Below are 22,365 nucleotides of genomic sequence, written 5' to 3' on the forward strand. Positions count from 1 at the left end.
ACACACACACGTGTTTCATATCTCAAAAAACACACGAATATATACTGTGTATATATATATAATATATACATTATATATATACAATATATATAATATATATATATATATATATATATATATTTATATATATATATATATATATATATATACACACACATATACACACACATATACACATACATATATACACACATACATATATATATATATATATATATATATATATATATATATATATCTTGAAAAACCCACTTGTACGCTTGCCTGGGATGAGTAACAAGAATTAGGGGTGATTTGTGAAGCTGAAAGATTGCAACTGCTGTCAAGCACCACTCCCTTCCCCAGATTTGTTCCCCATAATGCCTTGTATAGCGGTGATTGACAGCTCTGCTTCCAAAGATTCTGCACCAGCCACAGCTTTTCCTGGCCCCCTGCAGTGGGTCGGTACAGGTAAATGTTTTTTGAGATGTATATACATACATACACACACTGTATATGGAATGATTCATGGCTCACATAATTACCACTGTTTCTCTTTACCCAGGTATTTTTTTTATAGGCACAGTAGGTTCCCGGCAATAACTACAGCAGACAATGACAATTAATGCAACATGCAAGACTCTGGTAAAGTCATCTGGCTCTGCGGGATTACCATTAAAGTGAGCCAAGAGAGGGCACAGGTTGACAAGCCTGGTCTCCACAGAAGTGATGGGGAAGCCACAAAAAGCAAGCTGACCCCGGGCTCCGTCAGCCATCCTCCTGCGGCTCATCATAATTTCCTTAGAGGCCTTGCTGACTAACCCTATGTGGGAGACCGGTAGGTAGGAAACATGGGAGAAAGAGACATTAAGGAGGGAGGAAAGACAAACAGAAGTGAGATAGAATGAGTGCATGGAGCATGGCGTATGGAGTATGGAGCATGGAGCATGGAGCGGAGAAGTGTACAGTCATTGTTTCATCATTACTTAAAATATTAAGAACATTTGCTTTCTTTACATATATAATGGATTCAAAGTGAAACCTGAACTTATTTTTCCAGTCCTGGTACCCGTATACTGTATATATAGGACTACAAGAGTGTGCCAGTGTATTTCCCTACATGCATTTCTCCCACTTTCCCATGTGTGCACCCTTGTCATACATATGAAAACAGAAATAAGTAGCAACATTGCCTTAATGTTATCAGCAGAAACAAGATGATGAACGAGGAATCGGAGAATAGCATTACACCTGGATCCCAAATATTAACGACTTTTGGGGATTCGATTTACACTTGGCTCAGGGAAAAAAGTACCATCAAACAGACATCATCCCATTGCCTTTTACACAAAGTGCAGCCGGAGATAACAAACTACATATCTGAAGCTTTTCAGAATGAAAATTGCATTTCTGCGCCTTAGAAAATTTTGATCTATTATAGATTTTTCATAAGCATGATAACCATTTTATGTATACTGAACATCTATCTCCTAAATTACACTGGGAGGGGAAAAATAAAATAAAATAAAAAAACCGAGCCAAAAAACTCTCCACGGACAGTGATTAAGTAGGTAGCGGATAATAAATATTTGTCAGGTCTTGTCACATCTGCACAAATTCCACTATTAGTGAAGAGACACCACACGGATAGAAAAAAAAAGAGAGCCCTGAAAATCAATGCATCTTCAGCCGAAGCAGTTGCTAAACACGCAGAAAAACATCTTTATCCAACAAGCCGCATGCCGTGAAAATTCCCAAGCCTTGCCTCGGTGCAGCTAAGGAAAATGTAATCTTCCCAAATTCTCATCAGGGTACTCCATCCTGCAGACCTGACAGCCCCACTTATAATTAATTATACAATTTCAATGGGAATATCGACTAAACAAAGCTATAAATCATAGAAAAAATCAATAGGCATGGACACATTCAATCATGTCCTGACCAATGATTACTACTCTTAAAATACAATAATTATTTTCAGAAGCCAGCTTGAATTAAATTTCTGTCAGGCCGGTACAAGACAGGTGGTTGATGAAGGATGCAATGGATTTTTTTGGGTTGAATTCGGCACAGGGACATTTATCCTGTTAGATAGGTAGTTTGTTTTTAGTGATCATGGTGCTGCATGTTTAACTAGACCATGAAGATTAGATTATCTCCTCGGGATCATTATATCATTTATCTTTTGCCTCCGTGGCTGATCACGAAGATTTTTTTTTTTTTTGCTTCTCCAGGTCGGAGAAGAATGGCAGCTGATTTTTAAACGTAATGTGCTGAAGCAGGGTGCATGTGTGTAGGCATGTGTGACCTAGTGTATAGGGCGTGCCATCATTTTTCATGTGAAAGGTTATTGGCATTCTATGATGTACAGTATTTTTAACTCAAATGACCTTGTTTGACATATTAAACTGTATTAAAATGAAATCAAAGTTAGCATCTCTCAATTTTGAAAAGCTGAACTAGAAAGAAAATGAATTACACTGATGTATACTGAGAGGTATTAAAAAAAGATGCAATACAACAGTTTATTTGTATTTACTTATCCCTTACAGACAACACTAATTCTAATTGGATACAAAATATTTTAGGAGTTGTGTTGTCACCGGGTAGTACACAACATATGCAGCCAATATGATATCAATATACCAAATGGCAACAGCAGCAGGCTGGTACCATATGATGTAATATACAATGTCTATATATTACTTATTCATAGACACCATGATTCATTATTATAATATTTATCATTTGATCTAGAATGTGATTTACACCTTCATGATAGGATGAGACGGTGTAAAAAGAGTTTGTGTAAAATCACAGCTAAGTACCTCCACCCAACCCAACTTTTTTTATGAATAGAGCCGGGGTCGGACAAGTGGATAGTGGAACCTGGTGCCAAAATGTTCTGGACGCCCCTCCCTGGGGTGCAATGTTTCCGTTCTCAGCAGCGATTGTGAAAAGTCACACCCTATAATTCTGGGCAGTAACATTGGCGCCCCAAAACAATGACCAGCAGGAAATATTTGTCATTTTTGTTAATGCCATTAAGATAGAGGCCCGGGCAAAGGGTCCAGGTGACTTGCACCGACTGTTCTAGCTACAGTTCTGTCCCTGGGGTAAAGGTTTCAGATCAATACACTTGTATAAGCTGCTCCTGTGAACAGTTCAATAAGAACGGGAGTTATACGCCATGGAGTTATTTAATCATTCCCAAGCTCTGTAATACAAAGCAACATTCATGAATACGCTTGTGAGCGCAGACTTACCGCGGTGCCGTTGTTATCTCTAAAAACTTCTTGATTAAAATAATCAAATAACTTCTTTTCTATTTGTAGCACAACCTAAAAAGGAAAAGCAGAAAGAGATAACATCACTTTAGTTTCAACATATTATTTCAACTATATATATACCTATATCTATACACACACACACACACACACACACACACACACACACACACACACGTATAACGTGTATGGCATTTTGTATACTTCAGCACCATTTAAAATCAAGTCTTTATTGCGTGTCCCAGTGCTGGAAGGGGTCTCTTCTGGCAGCATATTGCTTAGTAAATATGGGTACATATCTCTTCCAGAATATACTGATTTACGTGAAGATTTTGTGGCAATTTTTTCTGCTTAAAGTTGACATACATATATCTGACCTTTTTTTTCTTCTTCAAAAACACATTTAATTTTCAAAGAGGAAAATACAAATTAAGTGGTGAATATCAACTGTCCAAACTAAAATAAGTTAAAAAAAAAAAAAAGTGCTGCAATTTATTTTTACTATTATTCTACAGCAGGGGTAGCCAACTCCAGTCATCAAGAACCACCAACAGTTCAGGTTTTAATTAAGGATACCCCTGCTTCAGCACAGGGGATCAGTGGTTGATTGAGCCACCTGTGCTGATGCAGGGCTATCCTTAAAACATATATATATACATATATATATACAGGCATACCCCGGTTTAAGGACACTCACTTACTCGCGAGTAAGTACATATCGCTCAATAGGCAAACGGCAGCTCACGCATGCGCCTGTCAGCACGTCCTGAACAGCAATACCGGCTCCCTACCTGTACCGAATCTGTGCGCAAGCGGGGAGACTATAGAGCCTGTTACAAATGTGTTATTTACATCAGTTATGCACGTATATGACGATTGCAGTACAGTACATGCATCGATAAGTGGGGAAAAGGGAGTGCTTCACTTTAAGTGCATTTTCGCTTTACATACATGCTCCGGTCCCATTGCGTACGTTAATGCGGGGTATGCCTGTATTATATATGCAAATACAACTGTATGCTCATCTGCATGTCTTAGGCAGGTCTGCAACCCCGCCTTTCCCCATCATCACCCAGCATACAGCACTTCCACTGCAGCAAGGGATTCTGGGAAATGACATGCAAATGAGCACACAGCGTCACTTTTTGCCTCAAAAACCATTTTTAATATGGTTCCCTATAGGCTTAAGCTTGCTGCATGGTCACAGCTTTGAGCACAGCCAGGGTTAAGGTGCATACCCAGAAAAACACCCACAGACAGCTGTTTCGACCTTGATGGGTCTCATCAGTGTGGGGTTCATTTTAACCTGGCTGTGCTCAAAGCTGTGACCATGCAGCAAGCTTAAGCCTATAGGGAACCATGTTAAAAATGGTTTTTGAGGCAAAAAGTGACACTGTGTGCTCATTTGCATGTCATTTCCCAGAATCCCTTGCTGCAGTGGAAGTGCTGTATGCTGGGTGATGATGGGGAAAGGCGGGGTTGCAGACCTGCCTAGGACATGCAGATGAGCATACAGCTATATTTGCATATTTGCTTTCCTGTGGAGGGTTTTTGTCACTTTTTTTACTCACCATAACTTAACTCAGTATTATGGTTTAGCCTATCCCATAGCCTCTCTTGCATTCCCAGTAAATCCAACCCCACACTGATGAGACCCATCAAGGTCGAAACAGCTGTCTGTGGGTGGTTTTCTGGGTATGCACCTTAACCCTGGCTGTGCTCAAAGCTGTGACCATGCAGCAAGCTTAAGCCTATAGGGAACCATGTTAAAAATGGTTATTGAGGCAAAAAGTGACACTGTGTGCTCATTTGCATGTCATTTCCCAGAATCCCTTGCTGCAGTGGAAGTGCTGTATGCTGGGTGATAATGGGGAAAGGCGGGGTTGCAGACCTGCCTAGGACATGCAGATGAGCATACAGTTATATTTGCATATTTGCTTTCCTGTGGAGGGTTTTTGTCACTTTTTTTACTCACCATAACTTAACTCAGTATTATGGTATATATATATATATATATATTTTTTTTTTTCCTTGAAAAAAGGTCCTAGACAAACGTTAATCTGTAAATAAAATATTTTTGCATAATTTTTAGTTCCCGAGAGTGTCTGTTTAAATTCTATTTTGATATATGTATACATGTAGAGGTATCAGTACCCTGTTAGCCGAGCCGAGGTCACAGTGACCATGCAGCAAGCTTAAGCCTATAGGGAACCATGTTAAAAGTGGTTTTGAAGCAAAAGGTGACACTGTGTGCCCATTTGCATGTCATTTCCCAGAATCCCTTGCTGCAGTGGAAGTGCTGGGTGATAATGGTGAAAGGCGGGGTTGCAGACCTGCCTAAGACATGTAAATGAGCATACAGTTATATTTGCATATATGCTTTGCTGTGGAGGGTTTTTGTCACTTTTTTTATTCACCATAACTTAACTAAGTATGGTAAACCCCATCCTCATTGCTTCATTGCATAGCCAGTTAACCAACCCCACACTGAGGAGACCCATTAAGGTCGAAACGGCTGTCTGTGGGTGCCTTGGCCCTTTGGCTTAGATCAAGGCGATATGAGTGCTCCTCTCGACCTGCACAGCTATGACCAAATGCAGTACTATCCTATCTGGGGCTTCAGTAGGAAAGGTCTGTGGCAAGCATTTGGCCCTCTAGCTCGTTGAGAGGTGGTGTCCAGACCCCGGACCACAGAACCCCTGAGCCTTCAAGCTAAGGGGGGATGGCATTTGAACAACCAGCCCTTCGGGGCTGGGGTGCACCCGCACAACCCTCGAAAGAGGGGAGATGATGCGAACTCCCTTGCGGGCCTCGGGCCAGAGGGAGGAAGAGACGGATGTCCTGAATCCTAACGGAGGAATGCATCAATGTACCTGGAGACCTAGGCTTTCGGGCTGAAACCTTCAGGGAAACTGCACTGAGGGTGTGTCTGACTTCGGTTGGACAGTCCAAAGGCAAGCTCCCTATCCACTGAAGTGGACTGGGATCCGATGAGCGAGAGGGTGTACCCTCTCGGGAAAAAAAAAAAAAAAAGCTGTCTGTGGGTGGGTTTTCTGACTATGCATCTTAACCCTGGCTGTGCTTATGGCTGTGACCATGCAGCAAGCTTAAGCCTATAGGGAACCATGTTAAAAGTGGTTTTGAAGCAAAAGGTGACATTTGCATGTCATTTCCCAGAATCCCTTGCTGCAGTGGAAGTGCTGTGTGATAATGGTGAAGGATGGGGTTGCAGACCTGCCTAAGACATGCAAATGAGCATACAGGAATATTATAATCCGTGCTAAACACAACCGTCACATTTTTTCTACTCAAATATTTATATTCATTTTTCAATTCCCCATAGTTGCAACATTAATTCGAATGAATGGATAGTAAAGTATGACTTTCTCTCTGTAGAACACGGGTAACCTTGGTCTACGTACCTTCCGATCATTCTCTGCTTCACGGAATATCAACTTGTCTACTGCGTTGGTGTCCGTGGCATGGATGGTTTGCATCGTTGTTTTTACACACAGTGTCTGCATTAATGGAACAAACAAAAAACAAGAAGTTATGTACTAGTAAATATAAGTAGGGGAAACAAGTTTATAGTGCAGTGCTAATAGTGTGAAGTTATTATTATCTTTTATTTACATGGCGGCAACATATTCCCCAGCTCAGAACAATGTGGTGGTAAGGACAAGAACAATACAAAATACATACACCCTAAACCACACTGGAACAACAGGCAATGAGGTTCATACTCCATGATTCTTATAATCTGCAAGGAATGCTAGTGAGGACACAAGGGTAGGTGGGGGTAGAAGGCCACTCAACATGGCATTAACTGTAGGCTGATAAACACACAGATACCCAGCAAGCTAAAAAAAAAAAAAAAAAAAAGTCCAAAGCTACATCCAATATGACAAAAATCTAACTAAATTACCCTTTTTTCAAGAGATTTATAGGTATTTCACTTTTTGTCATATTGGATGTAGCTTTGGGCTTCTTTGTTTTTTTGTTATATCCTTTTAGCCACGCCCAGTAGCACTCCAATTGACACTTTAGTGGCTCCTCTCCCCAGGGTTTAAACTCGCCCCTCCCCACTTTCCAAGTAAGCAGTTCTTTCTTTGACATGCAGCTGGTTGTGACAGATCCAATGTGATCATTTTGCCTCTAATTATAGAGGTTAATAAGAATTTTAATCAGTTAGTGTTAGGACCTGCGATATTATGGTCATGCCTTGAAATGGCTTGCAGGCTTAAAATGCTTTGGCCAAAGGGTTTAACTATATGACCCTTTTTTCAAGAGATATATAGGTATTTCACTTAATATTTTTGTCATATTGGATGTAGCTTTGGGCATCTTTGTTTTTTGTTATTAACTGTAGGCTGGTCATGAAGCTGCTGGGTAGGCATCTTTAAAGAGATGGGTCTTGAGGGAAGTGTGAAGGGTGGGAGGGGAAGAGTCTGATGGTGCGGGTTGAGGCGTTTAACCATAGGAGTGGATGTGTTATAAAGAGGGAAGAGTAAAGTATGACACCCAGACATCTGGCTAGTGGTATCGGGAGTTATCCAATGTCAGCGGGAAACAAAGTATAGGGTTAGAATTAGAGAGCGGGAAATGATTATTTCTGTTTTGGACATGATGCGTTTGTGGTAGCAGTTTAATATTCAGGAGATAATAGTAGAAAGACAGTTAGTGGCAAGAGTCAGGAAAGGGGGCGGGCCAGTGACGTCACGGAGCTGGTCCGCCCTCATTGGGCGAACCGCTCACGTGACCGGCCCTGCGCGCCGGCAAGCGGGGAAATGTTACTTTCTGGTAAGACCTACGCTTCCGCGTGCTTGCGGAAGCGCAGGCGAGCCCCTACTAAAGCCGCTCTAATTGCGGCTGTAGGGGCTCAGTGCTGTGCGGTAGCGCGCCTCCGCCAGCAAGCCGGTAACATGGCCGAGGCCTAACTGTGCCACCTGTGCTGAGGCAGGGATATCCTTAAAACCTGACCTGTTGGTGGCCCTTGAGGACTGGAGTTGGCCGCACCTGGAATAGGGTCATGAGTACAGGTAGATTGTATGGGGGAGAGGAGAGAAGGTGGAAGGCACTTCAGTATGCAGAGAGAAAAAGTCCCTTTGGTGGCAGATAGGGGACGTTAGCATGCTTGGGGGAAGACTAACATTGTTAAAGATTGCACAAGCGGTTGATATAAACCTTTTTTTATTCTCATATTGAAAAATAAAGTTATAGATGTTTAAAAATACCATATGTTTTATTCAAACAATGCAGGGGAAGGAAACTTTCTCCAAAGCAAGGTCTTAAATTAAAGCACTATGCAATTATCTGCCCAAATCACATTATAAATGAGGGCTGAGAGGTGAACCAATCATAATGCTCCATTTTATAAAGTTAACAAGCCCTGGCCTATTATGGTGTGACTTGTGCAATGAAAAACTCTGATTGGTTCAGATTGCTGCTATAGATACACCAAACCAGTGATCTCAAGTAACTGTCAGACCAGGTCTTGGAATGTTCTATTCATTCACAGTTCATGGGGGAGTTCACATTACATTTTAATATCAAACTCACACATTTTATCTTTTTCAGTTGTGTTTATTTATTGAACCAAGTATCAGATTCCTTAATGTGTCACAAGAACCTAAAAGAGGCTGTCTCACTACTGGCAGTCCTTATAGTCAATGTTCGCCCTTCTCATACTAGGAACATGTACAGTAACATGTATGTAGGTGCCAATAATCTTACTCGGTTATAAAATGACGTACATTTTTAATGTACATTGAGGAATATGCACAGTAAAAAACAACATGGTGTTGGAAAATAATAATAGCTGCTATATAATTGTGTGTGTGTGTGTATTATGTGTGTGTGTGTATGTATTATATGTGTATGTGTTTGTATTATGTGTGTGTGTGTGTGTGTGTGTGTGTGTGTATATATTACCTGTAGTGATCACAGAAAAACATATAATGATTAACGTGTGAAATATGACAACTACAGTACAGGCATACCCCACATTAACGTACGCAATGGGACCGGAGCATGTATGTAAAGTGAAAATGTACTTAAAGTGAAGCACTACCTTTTCCCCACTTATCGATGCATGTACTGTTCTGCAATCGTCATATACGTGCAAAACTGATGCAAATAACGCATTTCTAACAGGCTCTATAGTGTCCCCTCTTGTGTATAGCTTCGGTACAAGTAGGGAGCCAGTATTGCTGTTCAGGAAGTGCTGACAGGCGCATGCGTGAGCTGCCGTTTTCCAATTGAGCGATATGTACTTACTCGCGAGTGTACTTAAAGTGAGTGTCCTTAAACCGGGGTATGCCTGTATATGGCAACAGAACACCGTTTTGAAACTTGATATTTATATTTTTCTTTTATATGATTTACACTTATTTCTTATTCCCGGACTGAACATTGACACAAACATTTAGTTCTGTTCAATGCTTCGTTTCATTATAACAAATATAGAATCTCACAGATCACATTTGTATTACGTCTTCGAGAAAAAGAGCACCTATATTTTTCCTGGTTGAGAAACAAAACTCGAGCCAGGAATCTTTTCACAGGAACATGCAAAATAGAAACATAAGAGTCACAGAAGGGAGTGTGAAATGCTTCGTTAGGCAGATGCACCTCAGGAATTACTTCATTTTTTAAAAATCCATTTGCATCAAGTTAATTTAGGAAAAAATAGATTATTCCACTTTAAAATATCAATAATTAAAACACTGATAGATAGCCTTGGTAATCTCTCCAAGATTAATAGTTTCTAGGATATTTCAGAATTGAAAGTATTTTCTCTACTTTGTGTTAATAAATATGTTTTTCTAGAATTCATTACATTTGAGGTGATAAATGTCTGGATTACTTGGGGGTGATTTCGAACAGGTTTATCATCATTTGGGCATGAATCAGTCTTTATTTTAGCTTTCTTCCACGCAAACATTCATTTACTCCCAGCATTTACCTGCCACACTATTGTCTCTGAAGTAGTACTGTAGTTACCACCTTTTCCCATCTGTCTACATTCACTTCTCATTGCAGATATATATATATATATATATATATATATATATATATATATATATATATATATAAACCAAGCTTTTCCCAAAGCGCAATCCCCTCTGATACCAGGCATTGAAATTCAAAGCACAGATTAGCTAATCGGGTCAAGCCCAAAAAGGAGCCCTTTGGATTTGTGTGTCACAAATCAGTCTGGTTGCCTTTAAACAGCACACCAGATAAGAACAAACATCCGAACAAACCAAAGCGGTAAACCGGACGCTTTCTAAAGCTGGTTTCTAAAGCCCTAACAAATCGCTCCATCTTTCACTCATTTAAACTTTCCAAATGAGGGTCAATATGCCCCCCCTGGCATCCAAATGCTAATGCGCTTAAGTGCGCTTAAGCAGCTTTCCAGAGTGAATGGGCCAAAGAGGGTCTTGGAAAAGACAAGGCAGAGTTACTGTCACTGTCAAAAAGTCATTGTAGCCACCTCCAGAGTGGTGGCAATTCAAGAAATTCATGATTTCTGTCCCTTGAAAGCATCTGCTTGAGAAGGTATTTTCTCTCCCTTAGCTGCTTTATCTACCGGCCCAGTTCCAAAAGAATAATAAAAACGGATCAACTTTTGTTAACCAGCACAGAGAATGTAAGTCACATACCTTACCGCTTTCCCATTCTAGGCACACACAGAAATAGTTACCATATGACGTGGAAATCTCAGTGATTATAGCAGGGTTCATTTCATATACAATCTGGGAGCATTGTTTTCCCCCCCTACACTTCTTTTCAATTGCTACAGTCGCAGTCACCCAAGCAGAACATTTTCAAGGACATGCGCCTTTCTAAGTAAGAGTTCTTATGAAGGGATTTTTTTTCTTCTCAAAGAGTTTAAAAAAAAAAAAAAAAAAAATGAAAAAAAATAACACCATTCTCCTCAATGGTCTCGGTGTTCAGCAGTATTAAATAATTCCTTTCATCAAAAGTCTGATTAAAAGCCAGGTCGGATTGGTGGTGCCCAAACCATGCTGGTCTTATAACCAAGCCTTCACGCTTTTAGTTTGAAAGCTAACACTATTATTATCATTCCCAAATTTTTGTTTAAAGAATCACTTGTTTCCTTTATTAGGTTCAAGGTGAATATTGCAGATATTTAAGTAAACCTAATTATAGTATATCACACATCTTAAACAAAAAAAAAAAGCTACTGATTATATATACATACATATACACACACACATTTTATATACCTCCTAAAAGTCAATATGTCCCATACAGTCAGTCCAAAAAATATTTATATATATTTTTTTTAATTAAAAATGACAACCAAGTAATCCCAAATGCCCTATTGTAAAATCCAAATGACAAAACATCTGCCCACCTAATATTAATAAAAAAAACTAAATGTATATCATATTTTTATTTTTTATTTTATTTAAATGGTCAAAATCTGAAAAATGCATCTACGGGTGTGAAACTAATCCTTTATCGTGATATATTTTGTCTCAATAAATGGAGAAAATACAATATCTAAACTATTGTTACGGGATCAAAACGGTCCTGCAGCACGTGGTCCACACAATGATATCAATTCTGTCTCATTAGGAGTAAGTCTTGTTGGCAGATTTTTTTTTTGTTTTTTTTGTTTAAGCTTCTTTTGTCTAAGACGTTAATTAAATATAACACTAATCAGACTTATTTCCACTGATTATATCATGTTTTGGCCCAGAGTCAAATGTCACTTGCTTGATGCTTTGGATGGGATCCTTGACATCTATGACCCATATTCAATAGGTTGTGAAGACTTCTTCCCCACGCTGATAAAATGTTTAGTTCTTTTCTCTCTCTGAACAATGAATGTAGCAGAACTCTATACATGTAAATAATGTAATGTATTAAGTGTAACCTAATTATTTCACATTCACAACTGGACAGATATTGGTAAGGCATTATGTGATGCTACTTGTAAAGCAGAAGCATGTATCAACCAAGGCAGGAGCGGCCAACTCAAGTCCTCAAGGGCCACCAACAGGTTAGGTTTTAAGGGTATCCCTGCTTCAGCACAGGTGGCTCAATCGACTGAGCCACTGATTGAGCCACCTGTGCTGAAGCGGGGATACCCTTAAAACCTAACCTGTTGGTGGCACTTGAGGACTGGAGTTGGCCACCCCTGACCCAAGATCGAAGATACACAATGCTTCTTCACCAGCCATGGCCACACGAGTTGCTTCTATTGGTGGGAAAGATAATGCAAAAGAATGGAGGAATTAGTAGCAACTGGGAAGCAATAGAAATGCAGAGGGCTTGAAGAAGAAACACTTGAGAACTTAAACACCAAAATCTGATCAAAGAATCCCCATAATGAGATCACAGCCTTCTGCACCACTCTTAAACGAAGCGTCGCACAATTGAGATCTTAAGCGTCTGGGAAAGAAAGCTTTTCTATTCAAAAAAAAGGAAAGATCTAATGTACAAACTGAATGTTTGGGAAATGCAGGGGAAAGTGGCGACTCCCTAACCCCTTTTGGACTGCAGCTGCACGACATTTTTAGAAGCCAAAGGTCTATATTTAGTAAATACTTATTGGATCCCATAGAGGCCTTCTTCAACTACCTGATAAAGAGCTCCGTCGGGACAAAAAAGTTGAGAAAGTGTAGGCAAAGAAGGGTGGGGCTGTGTTGGTCCTTCCATGTAGTAACAAAGGAGGGAGAGGGAGTAGGGGGTATAATACCTTTTATTGGACCAACACATAGTTGATATGTTACAAGCTTTCCAACCTCTCAGGGTCCTTCATTGGGTAGTGTGAAGGTAAGCGCAGTGTTACAGGATCCCCCTCAGACAAAATATGAAACCTGCATATGTGAAGACACTTCTCCAAAATAACATATATGTGGGCCATGTCAGTAGGGCCATGTACACCATTGGAGATGTGTGAACTAATGGAAACTAACATCTTATTATTCTGCAGCACCCTTTAAAACTATTTGCTGTCAGAAAGGGGATGAACGCATTGTTGTACAAATGTGTGGGTTAAATAAACTCACAGAACCTGTGTAGCTCAATAGGAAGACTGTAAGATAAAGAATTATGTGAGATACCATAAAATATTGAAACGAATGTCATACATTGGAAGTATAAAAAACAGTAAAAAGCATGAACAATACAATAAGTGGCTGCAGATAACACCAGTATTAGATTTTGGATGATACCACATCGCACACGTATAAAAGTAGCAAAAAAAATGTTACAAGTACTGTACAAAAAGAGCTGGATCCAGAATCAGAGCAGAAATAATATTTTTGTCCATAAAATCACCCAAGTGAAACAGAACCAGATTAATCACAAAAAACGAACCTAATTACAATCAAAACATCATCTGTGCTGTTTCTTCCTTGAAAACAAGAGGGGGAAAAAAACATTTTATATCCCCCAATTACCTTTTATTTTTTAATCAATTCAACCTCTTAAATTCTGTTTCTCAGGTCATGCCAATTTATTTCTATAGGGAAGCCATAAATATGAGCTACACTCCAGCCAATATCACATGGTAACAAAATCCCATAAAATGTATACTTCTTATGTGGGTAAAATGTTGGAGGGTCCTGCATGGTCTGGTGTTGTAATGTACTAATCCTGTCCAATACTAAAGGAGTTAAAATGTTAACATGGCATATATCAACTAGTTCCCTTCGCTTTGCAATCCATAACACTGTCTGGCAAGGGTCTATTTTCCGTCCTCTAGCTTATTTACCAACCTAATTGGCGTTGCAATCATTTTTGTAGAACACATAGCTTTGCAACATCAAATAGATCTAATAGGAATAGCAATGGGTTTTCATCTTGATTGCAGGACCTTTTCCGATGGCAGAAAGCGGTGTACATCTGGAGTCCCACGTTGCAAAGTGCCTTTTCCAAACACGATTACAAATGTAAAATTACAAGTACAGATGTCAAATAACACTTTAAGGGTGAGGCTAGTCCCAGTGACATATGAACAGTGGTACATGACACTTTGCAAACCCATTAGTATCAGCTCGATGGCTTTGCCGAGGCAAATGATCCACTGTGACCAGCAGAAAATGAATTTCTTGTCTTCAGCTCTGGTTATGTACTGTAGAGTATGATTAAAGCAAACTAATTTATTATCTCACTGTCACATCTCTTTGTTAGCCTAATCGAGACCCGCTGCCGAAAGTCTCTGGTACTCTGTGCCTCGTACCAAAAATATTAGAGTGTATGCTCTTTGGAGCAGGCTTTGTAGACAATATATTGCTCAACTACATATGTACAGTGTTACATTTATTAAAGCTGCTATATAAAATGAAACCATGACTTCGAATACATTGTGTACCGTATATTTATCCAGTGTTGACTGCAGTATCTCTATACTATATCCAATAGTGATAGCTCACAATTTTGATTAATTTGATAAAGTATGAGAGAATTGGAACAACACTCTGAAAAGCGTACAATAAAAAACACTTTTGACATTGGTGTTCTACTTCAGAAACAAGATGTTGGTACACAAGGCAAATTCAAGCACAAGGCCAAGTCAACTCAGAAAAACAAAATACTGTATATACAAATATGAGGGGAAAAAATGTCAAAAATAGAAAACAAGCCCCTCTGGAAGCTTACAGGTGTTGGCTATAATATCGGATTTTATTATTTCCATTTCCAAAATGGAGTATAAATAATGAAATAAGTCTAGAAATAAAGATAAACGAACATATTTATGTGGGAAGCCAAACAGGAAGTACATTGCCAATGCATTATTTGCAATCAGAGAGTATGCGAATACAAAGTACCACGGAATACCACCATTTTTTCCAGTAATGCACTTGTACAAAAAATATTTGGTCTAAAACACCCATTTAAATTCTTTCAACATAATTGTATGGAAATGATAAATCTGAAGATTTAAAGAGGAAAAATAATTAAACAAATGTTGGCAATTTTTTAATGTGTGTTTTCAACATTTTACTTTGAAACAATATTTAGTAACATTCCTAGAGACTGTGAAGGTGAAACAAACAGTTCTGGGGGGATATGTATGTGCAACAAAAATAAAGAGAACAGAATAGTTGCACAGAAGGCAACAATTTCTCTCTGTACCAGAAGAGCTTGTGATTAATTAAAATCAACTGAGTTGTAGCCAGCACTAAAGTGGTTAAAACAATAGCTTTGTACCATTAACATCTGGGAACTGCTCTGGGACACAACACTTGCTGCTGAAGAGCTATTCTTCGTGCTATATCTTTAACTGCTGTTAAATTCATTTGTCATTTGATCGAATGCCAATAGGCCACAAATCTCCAAGATTGTAGTTAATGGTGACAGCAGTATTCTGTTTTACCATAGGAAAACAGTTGCATGCTCCCCTGTTCGGTCATACATGCTATTTTAACTCATCTGCCTCCCCATTCTTCCCAGACCGGGAGGACAAATTGCTCACAGTGGCTTCTTTTCAGAGGCAGCACAGCGCGCAAAAAATCGCGACTGAGCAGAAACACAAGGAACAGGCGCATAAAAATTCATCACTTTGGCCTACTGACCTCTTGCTACTGCGTTTGGCACACACTGTCTTAAAAAGTAGCACCGAGGGAGAGCTAAGCAGACTGGCTGAGGGACCGAACTGGCAAAAAATATATATGTTGGACAGACTAAAAGCTCACCAGATGCTCCATTGTCTTGCCGGGGAAGCAGTTCTGAAAATAGGGGGCGATTGGCCACATGGTATACTGGGTGGAATAAGAAGTGCCATTGTTTCAGTGCAGCTCTGTCACTTCACTGACTGCAATACAAAGAGGTGTACAGCAACATTTAATCCTGACTTCTTTTTTTTAGTCAGCAGATTAAAACCAATCGTGCCAGATGTCCGCGGGACTGTTTAACATACAGAAAGCGTTTTCATGCTCTCAGAGAAGTAAACTCTGCAACTTTATTTCCTTGCAAAGGTCCTTTTTTCATTTTGCACCCACATATGTGGAAGAGATGTAGAGGACATGCTTAGCTGGGTTTATTCGTCTATCATGCTGAGAGTGTACACAGGGCTTTACAGTACAAAGAATGACATTCATAGAGTCCATAATACAAGGGTACGTGCTCCTAATATATGGAAACAGAATGAGCGTTTTCCATACAACTTACAATGTAATACAGAGTATATAATGAAGAAAGTGCCTCAATATTGTTGTTTGATAACTTTTTATTAGTCTACTAAAGTTTTTGTTGACAAGTTTTAGGGAGCTAACCTGCTCTGCCCCACAGATCAAAGTTCCCTGAGCAGGTAGAAATGAGAGAACCATTTTCATTTGGGTTAATGTGGCTTGTTATTCATGGAACTACAACGATACATGCTGGGCTCCCTAAGAATGTGTCTACTAACTGTCCCAACGCATGAGAAGCTGCCATTGATTCACATTCCTCAGGATAAAATAAGGTCCATCACTACATGGAAAAACAACATGTTGTGTTATATTTTGATTCGAGTATATAGAGCAGGGGTAGCCAACTCCAGTCCTCAAGAGCTATCAGGTTTTCAAGATATTCCTGCTTCAGCACAGGAGATGTACTGTAGTCTTCGACTGAGCCACCTGAAGCAGGAATATCCTGAAAACCTAACCTCTTGGTGGCCCTTGAAGACTGGAATTGGCTACCCCTGATCTAGAAGTATAAGAGCAGCAGGGCACACGGATTGAACAAAAAGAGTATTTGAATCCGGTCAAGGAAACCAATGTTTCGACTGCCACACAGTCTTTATCAAGGTGAGGGCCCTGCTGTTCTTAGACTCCTTCATGACTTGTTTGTATTTGCAGGACTTTCCCTACTTCTAGGAGCACCGGCATTTTGAACTTTGTGACTTTTAGGACGGGTGCCTGCAAAAAAAACGATTGTTACCGCTGATCTAGACATTCTAGAATGTTTTTAAGTCTCCATTCTTTGAACAGAAAACATTGGAAGCCAATATCTTTACACGACAGCATGTTTGAAGGGACACTGTACATTGAACATATTCCATTTTGCTGATATAACAGTTTTGCTAATGTCACCTTGCAAGTCTTTAAAGGAAATATTCTACTGATTTGACGAGCAGCGTGTCTAATGCAGTAATCCTATAATATCTGGCTAAGTAGAATATAATGTATTTCCAGTCAAACTACTTGGCAGATAGGAACTCTACCTTCGCTGACCTCTATTTATTTTTAAATTGCCATGCACCAAAATGTACTATAATTTTACAGCCTCGAATTCGACTCATGAAATGATAACAAAAATGCCCAGTATTATTGTATTGTATGTCTTGATTTATGTAATGCCATTAATGTACATAGCGCTTCACAGTAGTAATATATGTGGTAATCGAATAAATAACAGATAATATAAATAACAGATCATGGGAATAAGTGCTTTAGACAAACATAACATTAAGGAAGAGGAGTCCCTGCCCCGAGGAGCTTACAATCTAATTGGTAGGTAGGGAGAACGTACAGAGACAGTAGGAGGGAGTTCTGGTAAGTGCATCTGCAGGGGGCCAAGCTTTATGTATCATGTGTTCAGAATGTTCACAGTGCTATTCATATGCTTATTATTACAACCTTCATTTTTTTTTGGAGAACAATAGTGGGATTTGCATTATGGCCTTTACTCAAGCAGACAAAAGACAAGCCATATTGAAGTGAATGACCCCCATTTCGGTTTTGTCTAGTTACCAGGAACCCTATCTCCGTCTTTAACCTGCTAGGTCCAATGAACTGGAACATCACACTTGCCAGCTCAATAAAGGGCCTTTTACTAGTAAGTTTGTCAAGAGGGTCCAGTTGGTGGATGCATATATTGTGAAAAGCACTCCTTCTAAATACCAGAAGCAGGAGATAATTCATTTTGAGCAGGGTCACTCAGCTAAAGTGACTGGCTAGGCCCTTCTGCTTTGTCCCGTTCAGTGGTAGAAAAACAAGCAGTGCATTGCTGGCCCCTGTGGTACTTATGGGATTAATAAACTTTAATGTGCAGGCTCCCACACAAACAGGTGAAAGACAACATATGGGATGTAATAGTAATGGAAAAACTGAATAGTATATTCACAAAACAGCTCAGAAATTCCAAAACACTTGGGAGCCATGGATTAGGCATGAACATCTTACAAACAAAACAAATAACAACCAAGAAAGGTTCCATTTATTTGACTAACCCATATCACTATAAAAGACTCTTTTCGCACCTCGTTAAAAATAATTATCCAAGTTCTAACTAAAACAAAACCTTGAAACAAATAATGGAATAAGAATAATACTCGTGACTGATATCTTATACATGTTACAACATTGTATAACATTTAGAATTTAATGTATAAACTTCTAAGTGTGCCAAGTGTACTACCCCCCCTCTCTTCTCCGTACCCCTTACTCCCCTTTATATAAATGAAACATTGATACAATTAATGTTAAACACTTATGTATAAAACAGTGCAATTATGTAAATTATCCTCAATGACTCAGACTTCCACCACCTTCTAGTAAGGTGAGGAAATAAAGTCAACCAAATCAATTTCAAAGTACAGTCATACTGTATATTTGGCAGACAGGAGAGATTTTGTTAACTGTATACCCTGAAATCCCTGGGCTACTATGATGCACTCAGTGTCATATTCTGACTTACAGCACACATCTAACACCTTTCGGTGATCAGAAGGGTTAATGTACTGTAAACTGCTGAGTACACTGCCAGTTCCATAGAAAGCTGAAATCCTACTTTTCATAGGGACTACCATGGAATATTAAGGTGCGTAACACACAAGCCTTTAAAACCATTAATGTCTCTTCAGACCACATCGGAAAGAAAAGATGCTTTTTAAACTTTGATACTGGTTTCTAAAACGAATCACAACGTCGCAAACATTGAGCTTTAAGATGTAACTCTGAACTCCACAGGAAAACACTGCAAGCCACAGTTTGGTGGGTGGGCTCAAAGATACATTTTACCAATTTTTCATGCCCATCCCTCTAAATGTGACCCTGCTTCTAAAGCTTTTATTTGTCTGACAACTTCAAGCAGGAAAACATGCAGCCCCTGTGATAGCATGAAATTGGTAACAAAGGGCTGGGGACACAAAGGAACGGGGAGGCAGGATACAGGGCCGGGACGGACTCATTTCAGCCACAAACAGATGTTCTCAAGATCTCATTTCTGAGCAAGCTGAAAAGAACGGGTTTGTAAAAGAGATGGCCCTTAAAAACAATGTCAGGAACACTATGCAATACATGGGTAAAGCCGTATGTATGGCTGTCACAGATAAATCTCCGCCGACAGCACCAACCTGGTAAAATTTTATCAATTCTGCATCTTGTTCTCCAATGGATTTCAAACTTTGCTTCAAAACTGGACCAAATGTCCTCGTGTCCTATTTGTTTAAACGTAGTTACAAAGGAAGGAGAGGGAGTAGGGGATATGATCAGTGGTGGGATTAAGAAATATTAGTAACTGGTTCTTACCGTCAGCTGTGTCCTCCCGGCATCTTCCCCATGCAACTCTTTGGCGGGCGGCGTTTCCCAACATGCTCCCCCTGCAAATCTTCCCAATATGGCGCCGCGTTGCCATAACAACAAGTAACGTCATGACGTCACTTAGTGTCCCATTGTCATAGCAACGGGTGTCCCGTGATGCGGTTACGTCACATGGCTTTCCTGTTGGCATGGCAATGCAGCGCCATTTGACACAGCACGGCCATATTGAGAAGATATGCAGGGGAAAGATGTCGGGAGATGCTGGTAGATGCCGCTCGCCGCCTGCACAGGTGAGTGAATTAAGCACCAGTTCGGCGAACTTGTGAAATTTTAGGAACAGGTTCGCACGAACCAATGCGAACCGGAAGAATCCTATCACTGAGTATGATCCCTTATATTGGACCAACAAGTAGTTGATCTGTTACAAGGTGTCGAACCTCTCAGGGAAGGGGCAGGACCTGATGAAGGACCCCGAGAGGCTCATCAGCTTGTAACATATCAACTAATTGTTGGGCCAATAAAAGGTATCATACCCCCTACCCCCTCCTTAGTTACTACATGGAAGAAAAGACCAACACAGCCCCACCCTTCTTTGCTTGCTATGTGTTTAAATGTTGATTAACCACTTCTGGTATCATTTGAAGTTGTTCCATTGTGCAACTTTTTAAGATGCAAGTCGCAGTCTTCTTGCTGGTTATATTTAGGAAAAGTGAATGAATATATTTTGATCCAATTAAAACTGATAGAAAATGAAATGGTTTTTAGGTTTATAATCACATGCACATATCTAGAACTGGCTTGTGTTTGATCTGAATTTCACTCCCCGTCATTACTTACCAATTGTTTAAAGTAGCACTTCCTTTTGGAGGTCGCCAAATCCTCGTAAGGGACTTTGATTGTAGAGGGGGAAAAAATGACGACATTAAATCTCACTGCGGCAGGGCACACAAATTCCTGTCTTCACTACCAATATTCGGCCAAAGAAAGCCCTGAGCCCAGACACCATTACCCTGCTATTGTGTATTCCGCATAATTGAGTGCTTGTTGCAGTTAACCCCATTGCTAGTTCATTCTTGCAACCAGGCTAACCATAGCTGACCAGGCACAGGAAGGCATCAAGCTCTTATAGGAGCTGCAGACAGGGGTGTTTGGCTCAACGCCAAAACTTGGGAGTAGTGCTGTCTCTTGTACCACTTACCGAAAGGTGGCCAAATGTGTCATTCAATATCAAGGAAGGCTTGTGTCTCACTAGTGGACACTAAACAAGCGCCGACATTGGTGCCTTAAATACAGTGAGGTTAAACCCGTGGCATCAAAAAGTAATGACATTTGCATCACAGAGTGCAGTTATGTCCTGACTAATGTATGCATATCTTTATTTATATGGCCGCATCTATGTACACAGCGCGTCACAGCAGTAATACATGTGACATGGGAATAAGCGCTTCAGACATAAAAGTAACAGTAGGAAAAAGGAGTTCCTCCCCCGAAGAGCTTACAATCTAAGTGGTAAGTACTGTAGGAGGGATGTACACAGACAGAAGGAAGGTGTTCTGGTAAGAGTGTGTGCAAGGGGTCAAGGTCGCTGTATAGTATCAGCCATGGAGCTACCCATATGCTTCGTTAAAGAGGTGTGTTTTAAGATGGGTATTAAAGGTGGATAGAGTGCCAGTCAGATAATTAGGGGAAGGGCATTCCAGAGGCTGACTGGCAAATTCCGAGTATATTTCCTACCTACGCCGGCTTTATCATCTTCTCTAATTGAAAGAGCTATTTTGATTTTGTGCTACGATGAATCTACTTTTTTATTTTACACACGATTTACTTTTTTATTTTACACACGATTTACTTTTTTATTTTACACACGATTCTATTTTTGCACCAGCAAATAACAGCATAAACCGTTCCAACATAAAAGGAAAAACTGTACGGCTGTAATGGAAAAAAGCATTCAGTTTAAAGCAAAATATTGACTAATGCATATCATAAGAAAGCAACTGGAACAGTATTGGGCGCCAAAAGATAAATGGACTAAGGCCACGTAAGGAAAACAAAACCTCTGTTTCTGTCCTTTTAAACAGTCTGCTGAAGGACCTGGGGCCAGGCCTGTGTGATTACGGAATTATGGTTACGGTTTTTACTGCAGAAGGTAACACAGACATTCCAAAACAAATACTGATTGCAGTCACCACAAAGCAGTGCTATTTGAGGTTGATTTGTAAAGGACTGTTAATTAGAAAGTGATTTGGGTACAGTACATACATACTGTAGGGAGCTGGTTTATAAATGAAATACAATAGTAGCCAGACAAGAAAGTAAGTGAAAGTCTCTAAACATGTTCAATGCACCAGCATTTAGTGAACTGTCTTTTAAAACAGCAAAACATGTGAAATCTTGTCCGTTTTGTTTTTAAATATACCAGTTCTGTAGTATTAAATAGTGACTGTTTTTCTTTTTCTTTTTCTTGTTAAACTTTTAATGCCATTTTTAATGCGTTTTAGAGCATTGTTCGATTTCTACAGCAGGTTTTAGCCCAACTCCCCAGCAGTGCAAGATCTTTGCAACAATTTCCTGTTTGTGATAATTTGTTGCCA

At 39.7% G+C, this 22,365-nt stretch overlaps 1 protein-coding gene across 8 annotated transcripts in view; it reads right to left on the reverse strand.

The window, feature by feature from the left end:
- The window catches only part of INPP5A (inositol polyphosphate-5-phosphatase A), a 334,901-nt gene that overhangs the window by 53,607 nt on the left and 258,929 nt on the right, over positions 1-22,365 (reverse strand). For all 8 annotated transcript variants that reach the window (XM_075612175.1, XM_075612178.1, XM_075612176.1 and 5 more), the window contains 2 exons: positions 6,689-6,784; positions 3,246-3,320 (listed from right to left, as the gene is read on the reverse strand). In XM_075612175.1, the coding sequence (XP_075468290.1) occupies positions 3,246-3,320; positions 6,689-6,784 (171 nt within the window). The remainder of the gene's footprint in view (positions 1-3,245; positions 3,321-6,688; positions 6,785-22,365) is intronic.

Source organism: Ascaphus truei, chromosome 8 (assembly GCF_040206685.1).
Source record: "Ascaphus truei isolate aAscTru1 chromosome 8, aAscTru1.hap1, whole genome shotgun sequence".
NCBI lineage: Eukaryota > Metazoa > Chordata > Amphibia > Anura > Ascaphidae > Ascaphus > Ascaphus truei.